The 19,809-nt window shown below is 35.2% G+C and overlaps 1 protein-coding gene and 1 long non-coding RNA gene across 5 annotated transcripts in view; one reads left to right on the top strand and one right to left on the bottom strand.

Annotated features, from left to right (window-relative positions):
• The window catches only part of LOC127866096 (solute carrier family 23 member 1-like), a 34,615-nt gene extending 17,772 nt beyond the window's left edge, over positions 1-16,843 (top strand). For all 3 annotated transcript variants that reach the window (XM_052406493.1, XM_052406492.1, XM_052406494.1), the window contains exons 3-10: positions 1,166-1,343; positions 1,570-1,751; positions 2,592-2,712; positions 3,242-3,398; positions 4,927-5,180; positions 5,414-5,687; positions 8,229-8,324; positions 15,915-16,843. In XM_052406493.1, the coding sequence (XP_052262453.1) occupies positions 1,166-1,343; positions 1,570-1,751; positions 2,592-2,712; positions 3,242-3,398; positions 4,927-5,180; positions 5,414-5,687; positions 8,229-8,324; positions 15,915-16,132 (1,480 nt within the window). In that variant the 3' untranslated portion in view covers positions 16,133-16,843. The remainder of the gene's footprint in view (positions 1-1,165; positions 1,344-1,569; positions 1,752-2,591; positions 2,713-3,241; positions 3,399-4,926; positions 5,181-5,413; positions 5,688-8,228; positions 8,325-15,914) is intronic.
• LOC127866114 (uncharacterized) overlaps positions 1-19,809 on the bottom strand; it is a 136,501-nt gene that overhangs the window by 68,314 nt on the left and 48,378 nt on the right. The gene's annotated exons all lie outside the window — the stretch shown is intronic.

Genomic DNA, 19,809 nt, shown 5'->3' with positions numbered 1-19,809 from the left:
GACTACTACTTACAGTGAAATTGCCATCATTGTACTTTCCCATGGGTGAAATGACCTAAAGTATGCAATATAATAATATCATTATAATTGTGACTAAGTTATATTACAACTCAAAAACATGACTGAAATGTCGTTGACACGGTCTCAGTGAAATTCGACAATCGGGATAAATTAATGCATACATAGATAGTTGATCGGCTTTGTTCATGAACCGTATTATAATTATTTGTAAGTTGTGCATATGTTTAATCCCACTTTAATAAGATCGTAATCTGTCTGGTGGTGCATATATTTTTCTAGTTCTCAACTCGAAAACGTCTACTGTTCATGTGTTGTGTGACGTAAATACAATACCAGGTGTCTATGACCATACTTGTTATCTTAATTTCTCATGTTTCCTCTGCTTTATAATCCAAATTATGACAGAATACTTACAATCGTTTCATATAAACAAATCTTTTTAAACATCGAGGTAAATCTATGTCATAAAGTAATAACATTTACAAGCACCTTATCTATATTCTATTGTATCTTTAGTCTCAAGAGACAAGTCCTTTATTTGTTAATATGTTTATTGTATGTAATTGGCTATGTCGCAAAAACATCAATGCAGCGAGCATGCAGCAAAAGGCAAATTGTCGTTGCAATGAAATGTGCTAACATTTCGTACACATACGATGCATTTGATCAAAATCAAATAATAATCACCAACTTAAAAAAAAATATGTATGTGAAAAATTAAACCCTTTACAAATGCTTGATATGCAACAAAATAACGTGTTCTGTGAATCATTATAAATTGTATACGTCGAGAAAACACTTATGTCATGGCGCTTACACTATTTCGTTCCATAATCTTTGTCGCTATGGCATATTTTTGCATAAATCCACCATTTATATGTTGATCAAAGACCGTGTTTGTCCTTGCACATCGCGTTTTTTTATCTTTCGTCGAAAGTAAACTAAAAGCAAACGATAAGTCTTTCTCTGATTCTTGTAAAGTTAGCTTACAAGTATACGGTGATAACCTTTAACTATCCGGTATACGTTGTCTTTCAACTTAGTATTAAAGTAATGTATAATATGCGCAGTCAGTATATTGTGACCATATGCATCGTGGGATTATCCTGTAACGTTATAAAACACGTTTTTTTGCACTGTTTAGGCTACCGATTATCCAAGGTGGATGCCACAAGTTCATTCCGGCCGTGATAGCGCTGATGTCAATGCCCATGTGGAAGTGTCCTGATGCAGAATCTGTTCTAGAACACAGTAACGTCACTGCAAACGGCTCTGACGTCATAACCATCGATGATGAAATATGGAAAAGCAGAATGCGAGAGGTTTGTACACATTATGGGGTTCTTATCAGATGTCTACATTGGAGACATGACTTAAAAAATTCCAAAGCGATTGTGATTTCCCGGTAGGTAGCTGCTTTAAAACTAATGAAACGTGTCCATGTATGTGCTATGTTTTAAAAATGTTTTTTTTAAACTATTGTTGTGCATTATTTAATTAATCACATGTTAAAATGTAATTGCAAATGCTGATTTGTTTATCTTTCAGATTCAAGGAGGCATCATTCTAGCCTCACTGCTACAGGTTTTGATTGGTGCAACTGGTATCCTCGGTTTCATGCTTCAGTATATTGGACCAATCACAATCGTCCCTACTATCACGTTGGTCGGCATCTCAATGATCGATGTGGCGCTGCGCTTCTGTCAAGTACACTGGGGTGTCAGCGGATTGTAAGTTGGATAAAGAACGAATAAAGCTGTGGATCTGAAAAATAATAATATATGTGTTATTGATACACACATATGAAAATATAAATATAAGCGCAAGACCATTCATGAGTTATATAACTACTACCACAAGAATACTAGGAGATTATATTATATTTTTATAATATATGTATTATTGATACACAAATATGAAAATAAATATTAACGCAAGACCATTGATGAGTTATATAACTACTGCCGCAAGAATAATAGGAGATTATATTATATTTTTTTGAGCCAAGTGTAAAGTTTTGTCGTGTAATTTCGTTATGCTTTGCGATGACCAACCACGTATGATACCCAGGCTTGATTACGTCCCGCAGTGATGGGGATATATTCGAGTCACTCTGTTCGTTTGTCCGAATACGTTTGTGGACCGAACTAGTTTTACATTTCTCCAGGGATTAAATTGAAACTTGAAAGATGCCATCATTAACAAGTAGATATGTACGACACATTTTCAACCGCAATGATTATAAATAATTAATGCATTACGTGTCCTTGAACGTTGCCACGAGCATTACTGCAGTACATGTTACAAAGTGATCCCGGGGTATTTTAGTCGCGTTTTTGACAAACCTCTAGTTTCGTTTTTGATGCTTTGTTTGCATGCCTCCAAGAATAGGAACTGTTGACATTAAAAAGATTTTGCTGCTTCTTATTTAGCGTAGAGATTTGATTTCTATTCATTGATCTTATAGTACATTTTATTTTGCCCGGTTTATAAGCCTAAACATGAAAAAAAAAAAGAAAAAACACTTTCGCGCAAAATAAAACTTCAAATTGTGTTTCCCTTTGTTTCAGTACCGTGTTTCTGGTGTTTCTGTTCTCCCTCTACTTGCCGAATGTAACCCTCCCATTTCCTGCCTTCAATCGGGAAAGAAAATGCCATATGACTAGATTTCCCTTCTTCAAACTATTACCGGTAGGCCTACATATTTCAATGATCTGAAACGTCTTTTATTTATCTTTTTTATCTGCATATTTTAATTAATCTTATCGTAGATCCTCCATGTTCACGATGAAATAAGAAAATATGGGGTGAACACGTTTAAACCAGAAATGATATTTTGTTTAAACTGTTCGAATAATTTACGACGGTTGATAAACTTTTATACAGGTATTTAGCGACGTAAGCCTTTCGCAGACAGCGACAGCTGATTATTTTGATTTCCGTTCTTTCAGTTTCTTGCTTGGTTGGTGGTCAGTTATCTGATCTCAAATATTCTTACATTACTGAGCGAACGTCGATAATCAGTATATTCTAAAATAATATCCTATCTCGAAGTTTACGTGAGTCAGAATATTGATTCATACTCAACCATCCGCACAGTCTTGACTTACGTGCCCTGACTATTGCTGACAACGCGGTATTTGTGACGTTTGTGTCAAAAGCTCTAGCTATATTACCGATGAGCATATGTTCCAAACAGTTAAACACAATTAATTTTCAGGTGATCCTGGCCGTGGCCATCTCGATAGCACTATGCGTCGTCCTCACAGTGACCAACACGATATCTCCCGACCCCGACAGCCCTCAATATTTCGCAAGGACCGATGCGCGTCTGGGCGTGATCGACGCCGCCAAGTGGTTCTTCCTACCATATCCATGTGCGTAAGTGTCTTGTTTGAGTTTGAGTCACGTGCGTTCAATAACTAGGTCACCAGGTCAAATCTGAGAGAATCGTTGTTACCGCTTTAGAAGCTTCATTTATGCCCAAATCTTTATGAAACTTGATTAGAATGTTCATATTGACAACATCAAGGCAAAGTTTGAATATGGATCAGTGTTCTCGAAAATAAGGTCAACAGGTGGAATCGTAAAAACTCATTTTTTCCACTCTATTATTAATTACTAAATCTTAATAAAACATAGTCAAAATGTTTATCTTGACAGTATCAATTTCATATTTGAATATTCGTTTATTTCGGTCAAAACTAGGTCACCAGGTCAATTCTTCAACAATCGGTTTACATCACAGGTGGTTAGCGTGTGGCTATGCTATTAATTAGTAAAAACATCATTTTGAATGATAAATAATCATATTATAACGAAAAATTAACTTTTCTGAGAAAAAAAATTCACTATCAAATATATATATAACAAGGTATGCAACTCAAAATCAGCCCAAAACGGGGTGCATCGCTTTGAACAGTCATATCTTCATCAATTGTGCAGCGATTTTCACGATCTCGGTCTTATTCAACGCAGAAATAAATTTCTTTTCTGGAAATGTATATGTCTTGCAATATTTTTACAAATGCTGGGTCAACTTTTAAGATATTAACACGATACACAACTCGCATGACCCAATTGACAGTGATCATGCAGTCTTTATGAATGAAATCTCCAGTTGTAAAGACACACCTCCGCATTGGACCAATGAAATCACTCGTATGTTTAAAATGTCAGTTAGTTGAAATGTATGTAAACAAAGGTTTCAAACGGCGCTGGACAGTTAGTCTTGATGCATAATGTAACGACAAGAACGGTAATAATGTTTTTTCATACGTTTTATTGAATTATGGTATCGAACTACATGAACTTCGTAGGGAAGTTGCCCTTTACTCCGTGAAGATTTCAGTCTTAAAGACAGCATGATCACTGTCAACTGGGTCATACGAGTTGTGTATCGTATTATTTCTTAAAAGTTGACCCAGCATTTGTAAAAATATTGCAAGACATATACATTTCCAGAAAGGAAATTCATTTCTGCGTTGAATAAGACCGAGATCGTGAAAATCGCTGCACAATTGATGGAGATATGGCTGTTCAAAGCGATGCACCCCGTTTTGGGCTGATTTTGAGTTGCATACCTTGTTATATATATATATATATTTGATAGTGAATTTTTTTTTTAGAAATTTTTCGTTATAATATGATTATTTATCATTCAAAATGATGTTTTCACTAATTAATATCATAGCCACACGCTAACCACCTGTGGTTTACATTTAACTCAGTTGAGCGTTTAAGAAAAATCATGACCCTCTTGTTTTTGTAATTTACAATCTATGTATGGCCAAGAACGGCTTTTCATTAGTAAACAAAGAAGAACATTAATTATTTAAACACATATATATTAATTATTGTTAATGTTATTAACCACTGCATGTATAAATGCATTCGTGTTTATAGGCCAGTGGGGTGTTCCGACATTTAGCGTGTCTAGCTTCATGGCTATGCTGGCAGCTACGCTAACATCCATCATAGAATCCGTCGGTGACTACTACGCATGCGCGAGGATCTCGGGCGTATCGCCACCACCGTCGCACGCGGTAAACCGAGGCATTTTGATGGAAGGCATTGGCAGCGTGATTTCGGGCGTGATCGGTTCCGGTGGCGCTACAACGTCTTATAGCCAAAACGTAGGGGCAATCGGTTTCACAAAGGTACCATAAATTCGTGTAATTATGTGTATCCACTGACATTAGGGTAACAAGTGTCGTTTCATTCGATAGATTTTACATGCTAGGTTTACATATATAAGACTTTAAAGCGAAATCGGTTGCATATGGTGGCATCGTTGACGTGATGTTGAGTGTCACGACAATAGTACCATATTAAAGAAAGCATCATGGACTCGAAACAAATACTATATTGCCATCCATCTTATTCTCCGCAGGTAGCCAGTCGACGAGCGTTTCAAATGGCCGCCCTCATATTTATGGTGGCGGGACTCTGCGGAAAGATCGGCGCCGTTTTTACGCTACTTCCGGATCCCATCCTTGGAGGCATTGTGCTTGTTAGTTTTGGAATGGTGACGTCAGTCGGGCTTTCTAACCTTCAGTTCGTGTCGCTGGGGTCCAGTCGGAATCTGGCCATCATCGGCTCTTCTTTGATTATCGGTCTGATGGCGCCGCGGTATCTAGCCAGCAATCCTGGCTGTATTAACACAGGTAAAAATTAGCGCTGCTTGTTTAATAGTTATGAATGTCTATTATGCCATCAAGCTGGGCCGATCGACCGACATAGCAGACCATGTTCGGTAGAGAGCGGCAGAAATTGTGTGTATGTTTCGCCCTCTGATACTGATGTCATCTGATGTCGTTTGGTTAAATGTAACGTAAGCATACAATTATTTCTTTGCCACTAGTGCACAATTACATTAGAGATGCTTACCCAATATTGTTAGTTGCTAGTTTACCCTAACCAATAACGCTTAATAAATCCGTCCATTTCCAAAATTATCATATACTTGACTGACAGCACAATGTCGCCAACAAGTGGGATTATAATGCGACTCTAGAATGTTTTATCGTAAGTCTTGAAACTATTTTTATTCGAAATTTCGTTGATTTTTTTTATCTGGTTCAGAGCTTTAAACAGAGTTCATTAAGCAGGTATGATTTCAACAGTTGTGAAGAGAAAACACAAATATAGTATACAAAAATTAAAATACGTAAAACAGTACCTGAAAGAATTAGGATACATCATTGTTAAAAAAAATCCGGTAATTGCAAATTATGAAATCGCTGTCTTTAAAGGTATTAACCACAACGTGCGAGTCTAAATGCATAATTTGAAGTCAGACCTTAAGTTACTCAATCCGCAATAATATTGTGATAAGTAAAAAGTTTAGCGCTTTTGAGCTGGCATTTTTGTTGTGTTGCCACACAGATACACATCTTGTAAAACAATACTATGTTTGCGATTTTGCTTGTTACCATTTTTTTTCCTACAAATTAACAATACATCTTCGTCCTAGCTTGAGAATGTGTCATGGCAGGCCCATAGCCAAAGTTTTGAAAAGGGGGGTGGAGGTGCGGATTTTCCCATCAACGATTGTTATTGAGCAACGAAATGGCGAAGCGGTAGGTGGGGGAGGGGTTGTCCCCTTCCTGCAATCGGAGGTTTGATCTCCCTCTAGAAAATTTTGAAAATGAAAAGTAAAATCCTGCATTTTGGTGGCTTTTTATCTGAATTCAGAGACTGAAGTTATAGAGCATTTTTATATGAAAATTCACATTCATTGACTATACTCAGTGACTGATCGACATGAATATGATATAACATACATGTATTTTCCACTGCCGTTTTTCAATAACAACCTTTTTTGATTAGTCACGGAAATGAATTATTTTATACCCGAAGCTAGTATGCGCGCACACACTTTGTTTACATATGCAACAACACATAATATAAAATCAACAATAAGAACGGTATACAATATCATTATTTATTGGAATCTTGATAGTATTGGTGCATTTTACCATTCCAAAATTCTACCATTCCTAAATCAAGCAAATTAAAAGGAAACATTTTACTTTTTTCAAAACAACTGTTTGTCTGCTACTATGGATAGTACCCGAGGCCTAGCATATTGCTCTAAACGTGTTAATAGTTTTTTGTACAACAAACACTGATTAACAAAACTGGGTCTTCTCTAATCTGCATCAATACTTAACAGAAATAAAAATGTTATAGCTGGTTTCTTGTATTTTTTGAAATTATTTTTAACAAATTAGTTATCATTTTCCAAACGAATTTCAGAATACAACAATTAAAGCTTCATAAAGACCCTTTAACCACAAACTACTGGTCCTATCGTCTCAAAGCCCTTATAAATGTATAACAGAACGTTGAAGAAAAAATATGGACTTATTTGCCCGTATGTTCAAGATCCATCACAGTTAATGAACATTTAACGTTAACGTCCACCTGATTATATATGCTATAACGTTTTAAATTGATTGTAACAACTGTTTCAGAGTATGGCATATTTCCTAGTGTCAAGTTTGACATAATTAAAACATTGTGGACAGTTCTGTATGTAGAGCAAAACAGATGCCATAAGGTGTTGGTAAACTACAAAAAAACTACATTGCTTTGTAGAAATGATTTGTTTTCTTGCCAAACAACAACAAAAAATTATCCTGTCATGAGCATAGCTGATATTTTTTTCCTGAAAACCCTTAAGGTGATCCGAAAATGGTTATATGGGGATATAACAAAAAGACAACGCAGTCTGTCGAAAATGCTCTGTACAATCGTTAATTTTTATAAATCGTGGTATAATGCAAAATTATTAACCAGCGACTCATTAGTCTTCGGCAATAGTCATCGGGTGTCTTTTGATTTCCGTCATTTTTTGATTTCCGTCATTTTCGGAAGCTGGCATAACATTCCGTTAATAATAATCTAAAATGTTCTCTCTTTCCTTTCGGTAGTATATTGAATTCAACATTATTGTAACGCTTAAATGCGAAGACTCACTGGATTCCCGGAAAAGATAAATACTCGTTTTTTGCGTCGAATAAAGTTGGTTGCATCTTATAGTTCAAATATTTTTTTTACTCGTCAAAAAACATTGGGTGCAAACGCACCCAACGCTACCCCCCCCCCAAATTTTTATTTAAAGTTATAAATTGATTATATGACCTAGTATAATGTCATATAGTATGCAGCTCCCGTATATACGGCATGTTTTCATTTACCAGGTAACGGCGAGGTGGACCGAGTACTGACAGTGTTGCTAAGCACCGCCATGTTCGTCGGGGGTTTCCTAGGTTTCGTCCTCGACAACACAGTGCCAGGTACGGTATGGCCATCGATATCAAGTAGGCCACGGCCGGAGTCTTTTAATTTTTATCAGGGTTTCCCCCCCGGGCCAACAAATGCGCTCACTGGACAGTTGATTTTTATCATCACAACAGGAGGTCTCGATTGTTTAAATTGTCAATTAAATCATGATTACTTTATTGCCAAAGTAACTCGATTCCATTACCGGGTTGCAGCTGATAACACTTGAAACAACATAACCTTTTCACATCCCCCATATCGAGTTCTGTAGGAGTCGTTTTTCTTACTGTAACAAATCGAGAACGTGGCGAACGATGTGCAAACTGGGATTGCCTATAGAGGCATCAACATGTTCATTGGATAAAATGTTCACTAAAATAAACAAATGTTTTATTAGTCTGAAGACGTTTCACGCTTGAAGATTTTTTTTTGTTATTATTAAAACACTTTATCAATTGCTTGTTAATAATACAAAATATATTTAATGATTATCACAATACCACTTTTGCTAACGTTACTGTGGTCGACACAAAAAAATTGTTAAATAAAAAACAGAAAATTTAGACAATAATGTTATAATTTATCGTGGCTTATTCAATGGAAGTTTGAATGAAATTGCAAGCAATTACTTGTGTACCGACGAGTCGGCAATGGTTTGGCAATACAATGTATTCATTTCAATAGCAGATATTTTCGCGCCCTCGTAAATTTGCGAAAATTAAATTGTAAAAAAATATAATGATAAATGTAATGTTTTTCTTCGAAAAAGATTCATGCGAAACTTATTATGACTACTTTTCGTATTAACATACCTACCAGCTATTAAAAAAGGTTTACTCTGCCTCTTGTAAAACTATGGGCCATACATCAGACGTGCTAATGATTTAATCAATAATAGTGTCAACGTGTGAAAACATACAGTAGCTTAAATAATTGTCAATTTAAGAGTATAAACAAATACAATTATTCGTGGATTGAATTGCCAAGTCACGTTAGAACTTTTAAACTCTACTAACTGCTTACTTAACGATCTATACAAGTCAAATTATGCGTGGAATGCGTTGCCAAGTCATGTTTGATGGGTACTGACCTCTGGTTACTTCATTAATGTGTATGATGCCATAGTGATAACGTAACTGCTACGAGCCAGCGTAAAATGAGGTCCAACTACACGAGTCGTGTTCTGAGAAAACTGGGCATAATGCATGAGCGTAAAGTGTCATTTCAGATTAGCATGTGCAATCCGCATAGGCTAATCGATCAGGGACGACACTTTCCGCTTTTATGACATTTTTCGTTTCAATGAAGTCTCTTTTTAGCAAAAATTCAATTTAGGCGGAAAGTGTCGTCCCTGATTAGCCTGTGCGGACTGCACAGGCTAATCTGGGATGACACTTTACGCACATGCATTATGCCCAGTTTTCTAATAACGCGACTCATATCTATTCTTATAACGTATGTTTCAGAAGTTTATTTACAGGTCGTCAATGCGTCTTCTGGACAACTTTTTTAAGTACGAACTTGATTTGATTACAAAGTGGTCATATCTTAATAAAATAATATCATCTAATTAATCATTACAGATTTATTGGCAGAAATACGCTGGATACCAGTCTCACGAAAAGAACGCTGGTCTAATAATGTTTCTAATTAGCAACAGTTTACTAATTGAATGACAATTATAATAAAGTTGTATGTATTAAATAATTTTGATTGTTGAAACAACAATTTAATGATTATTTATTTATAATTTACGTAAAATTACCGCTACAGGTTTAAAGTTTAATAGTTTATTAACGTCTCTTCAATACACATATTTGACAGCTATATACACATACAAGTTATTCATAGATTACAAGTGTATTGCCACTCAGTACAGAGTTATAAGAGACAGCTCTCTATCTAAAACATAGATATTTAATACTTTATACATAGAGAAATAGAAAAATAATAAAAATTAACTAAAAAACATAAGCATAGCATAAAATAAAATCAACTTAACAACCAGATAGGTTATGAGCTCCAGTTGACAAATTAAAACACATGTAGTTTCTAAACAGCATGAGAGATAACATTTATATATATATATACACTATAAAATCAACTAGACACCCAGATACTAAGGTTATGAGCTCCAGTTGACAAATTTAAAACAGCACGAGAGATTACATATAAAGTAAAAACACGTGTCTGGGATTTTAAATATATATTGATTTAGCCAACGCGTTTCGCATAGCTCATCAGGGCATAATACAATATATTACAACGTCAAAATGTCATGGAGATAACGTCATATCAATTATGACGTCATAACGTCAATAAATATTAAATGAAATTTAATTTGGGTTTAAATACATGTATAAAATGTTGTTCTTTTGCTAACCTAGCTGAAATATTGTTCGAAAAAAAAAATATATACACACATATTATATATAGGATTTTTTTTTTAATTGAACTCATCAACAGATAATTTACAAATTTATATGTGAACATCACTAAAATCTGATAAAACATAAGTCTTGCTAAAAGTTAAGAGAAGGCTTAAAATGCTATTTATACAAGAGTTGTGTTCGTGTAGTTAAGATCATATGGCAGGTCTTGGCACTGACTTTTACCATGTTTTCATTTGAAAGTACAAACACTAGTTTATCATTATCACAGAGCGAGTTAAAAGATCTGTTTATCTCATTAGCTTTAGAGATAAGGTCAATCCTAACACAGTTGTAGGCATCACAGTGAAACAAAACATGAGATTCATTTTCAATATCTAGCTTACATAAGGGACAGATACGCATATTTTCGGGAATATTCTCATACCTTCCAGTCTCTAATCTAAGTGGAGCAGTTCCACATCTAAACTTAGCAAGAGCAGATCTATGTCTTAAGGGTAGTGTAGATGTAACATACGTTTCTACAGCAAATGTTTCTTTAAACTGTCTATACGTTCTAAGTTTATTACGCCCCCTACCAGATGGCCCAACTTCAGCATTAACATTATTTGTCCATATGCTAACATATTTATGCATGGTGTGGGACAACACTTGTTCACAGAAATCTCTCAGGTTTCTGTCTCTACAGTCATTTAATGGATTTAACAAACAGATATCATTAAAATGAGTTTTACATTCAAACTGCCAATTCTTACAAGTTCTGCTACTTTTAACGGAACAGAATAAAAGTACTTTTTGATTCATTCTACCACTGTCCATATTAACAAATCTATACCAATGGTGTGCAATAGATTTCCACTGTTTAACATGTGGTGGTTGCCAGGCAGTGTCGCCATACAAAGCATTTATAGGTGTGTATCGGCCTGTACCAAGGAAGAATCGAATAGCTCGACTTTCTACTGCATTAATACACGAAAATGATTTAGTGCCCCAAATGGCCGCACCATATAAAATTATAGGCCAGACAGTCGTATCATATAATTTTGTAAATACTTTATATGGCAAACCGCCTGCTGATTTACATTTAGCAATTAAAAGACCAAGCGCTCTGCCAGCACTTTGTGCCACACACTTAGCAGTGGCACCAAAATCTAGATGCTCATCCAATAGGATACCAAGGTACATTTACTTGTTCACAACTTGCAAATTGTAGTCACCACATGTAAATGAGATTGTTGTTCTATTTCTACAATTAGGTCTAAAATGCACTATGTGACTTAAATCATGATTCACAACCATACAATTGAAAGAACACCATGTATTTAAAACATTTAACATAGATTGTAGATCCTGCTCATTATCAGAGATAAGAACAATGTCGTCTGCATAAAGTAATATACATAGTTTTTCATTATCACTTATGGGTATTCCTTTATCCAGGGCTTTAATTGCAACAGCTAGATCGTTAATAAACAGATTAAAAAGAAGCGGTGACAGGCCACAGCCTTGTCGAAGGCCACATTGAACCTCAAACTCTTCGGTATAAAGGCCATTAATTCGTACACTTGATGTTACATTATTATATAACGATTTGATAGCTATGACAATTTTTCCATTAAAACCTATCACTGAAGTCAACTTATTCCACAAAATGCCTCTTTCTACGAAATCATAAGCCTTTTTAAAATCAATGAAGGCACAGAAAGTAGACTGCCTTAAACGCTTTCTTGTTTCAATAATATTAGTTAGAGACGACAAATGATCAATTGTACTTCTATTTTTCCGAAAGCCATTTTGCTCATCAACAATGACATCATTATCCTCAGACCATTGTGATATTCTGTCATTTAGAATGGAGCTATATAATTTATACATGGAACAGGATAATGCAATGCCTCTGTAGGACAGGGGGTCTCGTAAATCAGTTGTACTTGACTTAGGAATGGGACTTATAATTATTTTACCCCACTCAGATGGTACTATGCCAGAGTTAAAACAAACATTAAAAAGAATATGTAGAAAAGAAACACAGACATCATTTTTTAACACATCTACAGGTATTGAGTCATTACCACATGCTTTGCCACACTTTGCTTTAGTAATGGCCTTCCATACTTCAGATAGAGTAATATTTTCATTTAAACTTTCACAATTTAGATTGTTCCCAACATTGCTATTTCCTAACCATGTTTGATATTGAAAAGAATTGTTTCTGTTGCAAAACAGACTGCTAAAATCATTCTTCCATTTTGACAAAACTGTGTCAATATTATCTGAAATAGAGCCATCATCACAGACCACTTCTAAAGGGATAGCTTTATTTTTGGATTGAGCAACACCAATTTTTCCAATGGATTTCCAAAACTCTACCTGATTCTCTTCACATTGAGAGGCGAGATTAGTTTGAAATGAGACCCAGTATGCCCGTTTACTTTTCTGAACTTACGGTCAAAAGCACGTCTTGCCGTTACAAATAAGTATTTAAGATGATTTTTGGCATTGGCCTCTTTACAATTTAACCAATCCTTTTCTGCCTTACATTGGGAATTCCATAAGTTAGACAGTTGTTCATTCCACCACGGTTTGCCTATTCTTCTTTTCTTGTTATCTTTACTAAAAAGTATATTAACTTTTTATATTCTAGTTTGCTATACATTTCTTTTCTAATAACAGTGCATATATCAATATATGCTGAATCGACATCTGTTTGCAATCTGATACTCTGTTCTAATTTAAAAACAGTATCATGTAATGACTTGATCACACTGTCAGCCGTAAGAAATTCATTATTAATATTATCTACATTAAATCTATCATATAATGCATTACGACCTGATTGATGGTCATCAGTGCAGCAATAATGTGCATAAAATTGATCCTGGCCTTTTAAAATATACGTCCATGACAAAATAGAATGATCAGGAACAGATGAGGGTAAAATACCAAATTGAGCATGTAGCTCATTTAAAATTTCCGTGCTTCGTGTGACTTTGAAATCTTGAAACAGATGAAGATTATCATGGTGAATAATGCAATAATCAACCACTGCACAGCCTTTTATAGACACCGAGGTAAAATCATTTTTAACTAAGTTGCGACCATTAAGAACACACATGTTACTGTCAATAAGAAAATCAATAAGTTTATCACCATAGGAATTTGTTGTAAAATCCACAACATCTCTCACAGCAATCTCATCAACACCAACAATATAATCCTCATTCTCCCCAATTCTACTGTTGAAGTCACCACATATGCAAACAGTGCCAGAGTTTTGATATGCATATACATTAGTAAGCAAAGTGTCATAAAAATCACAAACATCAACCTGTCTTGAGGAGTTATTTGGTGGCAAGTAACAAACACAAGCATAGAAAGTATAATTAGTACACTTATCAGTAAATTCTAACCATAAAATACCATCATAACTGTCATTTACGATATTAATAGAAAAATAATTAGCAATATGTTGTTTTACAAGAAATCCAACACCCCCAGACCCTGTCCTACATGTCAATTCAGTTGGCAGTTACCCCCTTAGAGCACGTCGCGAGTCTCGTTTAGGATTCATCAATAACTTATTGCGTTGTGAAAATCGCAGAAATTTGGATTATGAAACTTGCGAAGTAGCGAAGCTTTGCAGTTTTTAGTTTCGTATTCTTTATTTTTGAAACTGTGATAACATAACGTGTGTTTAAGTTATTATTAAAATATCAATCTATATAGATGGTTGAACGGGGTGTTTTGTGTTATAACAGCAATTTGCATACCTATTTTCTTTATTAAATTAAAATACATGTATAGTAAATTTTTCTTTTGATGTTTTTTTTACAAATCGAGAGAAGAGTCATATTGTCAAAGCCAGCGAAATGTCCGCTGAACATGGTCGTGTTAAAGGGAATTGTTGTAATTTGCGAAAGTATAGTTGAGGATCTGTGTCAATTGCTTTTTTATAGTAATAAGAATAAACGTGCTGATTTCGAGAGCTATAGATGGTGTCAACCATGCATTCATTGTTTGTATATTGGTTTGAAATTAAGTCAAACAAATAGTTTACAAACACTTAATTTATATCTCAGATTTCGTGATTAGGATCTTTAAACGATTGTTTTATCATACCAGCGAGGGGACGCACCTCCAAACTCATCCTGAACGGGCTTGACAACCCTTTACAATTTTCTAGGAGAATCAAAGCTTTTATTTGTGTTTCTATCTATTTACATTTACAATATTGGGATTGCCAGAATGATGTATTACCGGTATACATACATGTATTCGTTAAAAGTAATTATATGGTCGTTATGAATGGCGTGTATCATACAGATTTATGCTGCACACCATTGTTATATGTATACAGGTTGTAGACATGTATTCAACCGATAGCTTTAATTGGACTTGTTCATAGGATTACCTTCTTCTTTAATCATTAAATATTTTTTTTAACAAAACCATACTGTTTGGAATAAATTGAAACTAATAAAACCGCAGAAAAAGTGGAATAAAACGTATTTCCTTCCCCTTGATTTCCACCCTGGCCCTCTGAAGGCGAGAGCTACCACTGCACCACTGCTAGCTTAAATATGGGCCTTGCTCTGTGAAAAGGGGGTTTAATGCATTGGCGTAAAGTGTCGTCCCTGATTAGCATGTGCAGACTGCACAGCTAATCTGGGACGACACTTAACGCACGTTACGCACATGCATTAAACCCCCGTTTCACAGAGCACGGCTCATATGCAATAGTTATTATAAACACTATGTAGTACTACACGAATGTTCCTACTTATGGAGGAAAAGCGTTACAAACGCTTTATTATTTTACCGATTTCTTTCTACATTTGTTCCAAGTCTGACGTGTAATTTCGCAGGTTTAAACAGCAGGTATAAATTCTCTTTTGATCTAGGGCAATTATTTTGAATATCGTCATTTTACCGAAAGGTTACTTTACGTGGTTATGCAGTTAAAATGATCATCGAAAGTAACTGATGATAAAGAAAAAAGGTAACACCAGAAACTCTATCAGGTGAAAAAAAATCTTCTCAATTTCGTTTGTTACAGAACACCAACTATAAACATAAAATGATACAAACTTGGAACGGTCAATGCAAAACATTGTGGTTTAATCCTCACACATATATACTTATACATGTTTAAGTACTTATTATAACTGTTTATTTATTATTTTCTTATGGAAAATTTGCTTTCTTTTCATAAAGGGACAATCGAAGAGCGGGGAATCAAACTGTGGCGAAAGACGTTTGTCGTCGGTGACAAGTGCTCCCCGGAAGTGGACACAACTTACGACCTGCCGCTGATAATGGGCTGTTTGAGGCGGCAGAGATGGGCCCGCTACATTCCCTTCCTGCCTACTTTCCGAGTGGACATCGGCCGACGATGTAAGATCATGAAGAAGAAGTACTGCTGCGGTCGATGACGACGGCTCTCTTCGTTATGATCATCCTGGACCTCAGATACAATAGTGGACCTCATTTACAATAGTGGATTTCATTTACAATAGTGGACCTCATGTACAATATTGATATTGACGTGTGAAAGTAGTGATTTGTTTTAGCATCACATTGCTCAACAGGGAAAAAAGGTTCATTGTTTCCATTAATAACGCCAAAACTTTGGGTAGGTAAGGCGGTTATTTTTTGCTACTTAAAAAAGGATATATACAATGAAAGAAATATTCCAAATATTTATTCATCTGTATTTATGTACTTTCAAAAGTAAATATAGCGAATATGATCGAGGGAAAACTAGATACGATCGCCTTTAGTGAAAACAACAACTTTATAACACTGTCAGTCACGTCATAAACCAGTATATTGTAAACAGTACATTGGTTAGATGGACAATACTTTGCTTGTTGCAAGGATATGCTCAAGACTTATTATACATGGACAACTATTATGCAAACTATTATTGATCGCTGTAAATGAATTCAATGGGAAAGGGAACATGATTAAACCGTAATAAGTATGTGATGATGTTTATTCAACGCCCCGCCTACATTATGCTTCCCGGTCAGTAGAAGGCTCCGTTTAAAAAATAAACGAACACTGTGCTTATCAAAGTGTTAGCGAACGCAGTCAAATTATATATAATCATATTGAAAATAAAGAGAAATCAAAGCGCTGAAGGCACTGAAGTTGTTCGCTATTGCATAATTTAAGACGCAATACATTTTTCAAAATTTATCGCAAGTTTAAAATTAACACACGCCATTCAAATTTATAAAGAGTGTATCATAACGCACGGGTCGAGCTTTGTGTGCACTTTTTATCATCCTATTTATTTCAAAGAGATAACTTATACAAAATAACAACAACATGGCGCTTTTTGGACGTTCTGAAAGCATAGAAAGTATGATGAAAATGGAAATGAGAACTGAATATAAACACACTTTGCTATCACCATCATATTAAATGAATATTGTTGGAATATCGAATACCTATCTCACTAAGAATATAATTTCATGATGAAAATTCCCTGCACAAAACTTTTTGACACCATATACAAATTCAAAATATACAATAAGATCATTGATGAAAATAAATAAAAAAATAAATCTGCGAGCAATACTTTTTACTCACGAATTAGATAGTCATCAAAACAGCCCTGTTTACCAGTACATTGATGTTATTGCATTACTTGTTACCGTAGCAGTTCACACGGTGTCAACAACTCTTACCTAAACATAGGTATAGAGCACTTTTCGGCATAGCTGTTTTACCCAGCTTTTCATCTTATTGACTTTTACATAATGCCAGCAGACACGCGTGAATATTTTCGAATATTTCATAGGCTGATTGGAGATAAAACCTCTGAACTTTGGCTACATAACTGTGTCTGTGCTCAGCGCACAGGATTTAGCACTGTTCAGTGTAAGGAATTCCGGACTACTCTCTGTATGTTCAAACGACACAAATTGCGGCCCAGTTTCAATTGCGCGTTAAATTCCATCTCGCAGAATTTCAGTTTTGCTTTAAGGATGAGAAAACAATCATTACCGAAATAGTATAGTGTCACGATAAGAGGAAAATACTTTAATTATCCAACCACAATGTTTGCCTTACTCGGTCAGTACGTCTGGACATCAGTCCTGAACGCCTGGATAGGCTGCCATTATTTACAAGTTTGCTATTTTGAATTCAATTTTGTATCGAAAAGCATTGTGCTAAAATGTGCCATTTACAATTTGCAATGAGATTTTAATGACCCTTTTCATGCGAAAATGGGTCTTATTTCATATGCGCCCATCATATATATAGCCCACTCAGCCTGCGCATCTCTCTGTCTGGTCATGAGAAACATAATGAGACCATAGCATATTCAGTGATTTTATAGCGAACAGCATCGCCTCTGACCTTACTGCGCAAATGCACATGTTGGGTTTAAGAAACGCTGGCCGAAACGCATAAGACCCATTTTTGCATGACGCGGCTATGAAAGTGTGTTTTAAATGTGTCGAAAGAAAACTGCGTTTAAATCAAATAATAACATACGATATATTTCGATAGTGAAAAAATATACTCATAATTAGGCATGTGAGGACACATATGGTGTGCAATCCCGTAGTATATTTTTAATCTTCTTACACTAATGTGTGGTTTGACAATGATAACACACATTTCATGCGGTGAATATGCAACTTACAAGTAAAAAAAAGGCAATAGTTAAACTTTTGTTTTCATTTTATATTCGTTTTATAAATTTAGAACTATGAATATAAACAAGCTTAACCTTCTACTATTGCGCTGTTAGCACCCGTAAATACAAAAGATCGCCTCTATCTTTTGAGAACAAAAGAACGTTTCCCAGAAATCCCCACTGTAGATCCGAAGCATAAACGAGGTAACGAAACAGATCATTCGTGTTATATTTAATTGTTTGTTATATTCGGTTTTAGCGATTATGAAGCATTTTCGTTGTTGTCAATCGTATCCCTGAAGTTATTGTTGAACTCATGTTCAACGTTTATAAATTGAGAATATAAACAAGCGTAACCTTATACTATTGCGTTGTCATCACCCGTGCAATTGGACTCTCCCTTGTTTATCGGCAGCCGCATCTATTAATAGCCTCAGATTATAAATGAGCTGAGCAAAAATACTACGACATGAAGACGCAGCAGAAAGTGGACTATTTTAATCATTCATAAACAATCTCTTCCACGACAGGTATAATGCAATCATTGTTTATTGATTCTGTTCTATATAAGCTCCGTTCGAAACTATTACATTTAACACGATATTCATGTAATGTTTCCATTTGTGAATGAATATGGTTGGAGAACTCAAACCTCTTGCATACATTATATAACTCTTTCTCGCGTGGATACGGCATGTGTGGCGGGTAGTAGGCTTTCCGTAGATAAGCCGAACCGACTTGAAATTTTCAGTAACAACATTAGTGTTCGCTACGCGAACAACTAATAAAAACCTCAACGGTTCGTCCTGTAAATCCGCTAAATCGGGTACACCCCAGGAAACCCGATACCTAGTGAGCAGTGTAATACCATTGGAGCAGTGTTCTGTATTAAGCCTGAACTTACATAGGGTAAGTACATTGGAAAAAATAAAAGTTTTCAAAGTTCAATTTGAAATAATTGTGTATTAACATTGATAACATAGGTATTGGCCTACATGTTATTGGCCTATTTATTTATTTGCAAGCCACTACAATAATTAAAGGATTTATACAAACTAACACATGTCTGCCATAACCTCTCAGCAGGGTTTCTCCAGAAAACTATTTCTTGAAATGATGTTTTTTTTTCTACATGTAGGCCAATACCTTTGTTATCAATGTTAATACACAGTTGTTTCAAATTGGACTTTTTTTCCAATTTACTTACCCTATGTAAGTTGATGCTAAAATACTGAACACTGCTCCAATGGTATTACACTGCTCACAAGGTATCGGGTTTCCTGAGATGGGGTAGGCAGTTGAATAATTATTTAAAAAGTACTTTACATATCGGCGCAAAGAATTACATAATTCCATTCCATAATATTTTGTATGTAATTTTGACCAACTTCAATTCAGTTTATAGCGTAAAATTTCAACACTGTTTCTACGGAGCTAGTTTTCAATATTTTTTTA

Source organism: Dreissena polymorpha, chromosome 2 (assembly GCF_020536995.1).
Source record: "Dreissena polymorpha isolate Duluth1 chromosome 2, UMN_Dpol_1.0, whole genome shotgun sequence".
Classification (NCBI taxonomy): Eukaryota; Metazoa; Mollusca; class Bivalvia; order Myida; family Dreissenidae; genus Dreissena; species Dreissena polymorpha.
This window is presented reverse-complemented; position numbering and strand designations above follow the sequence as displayed.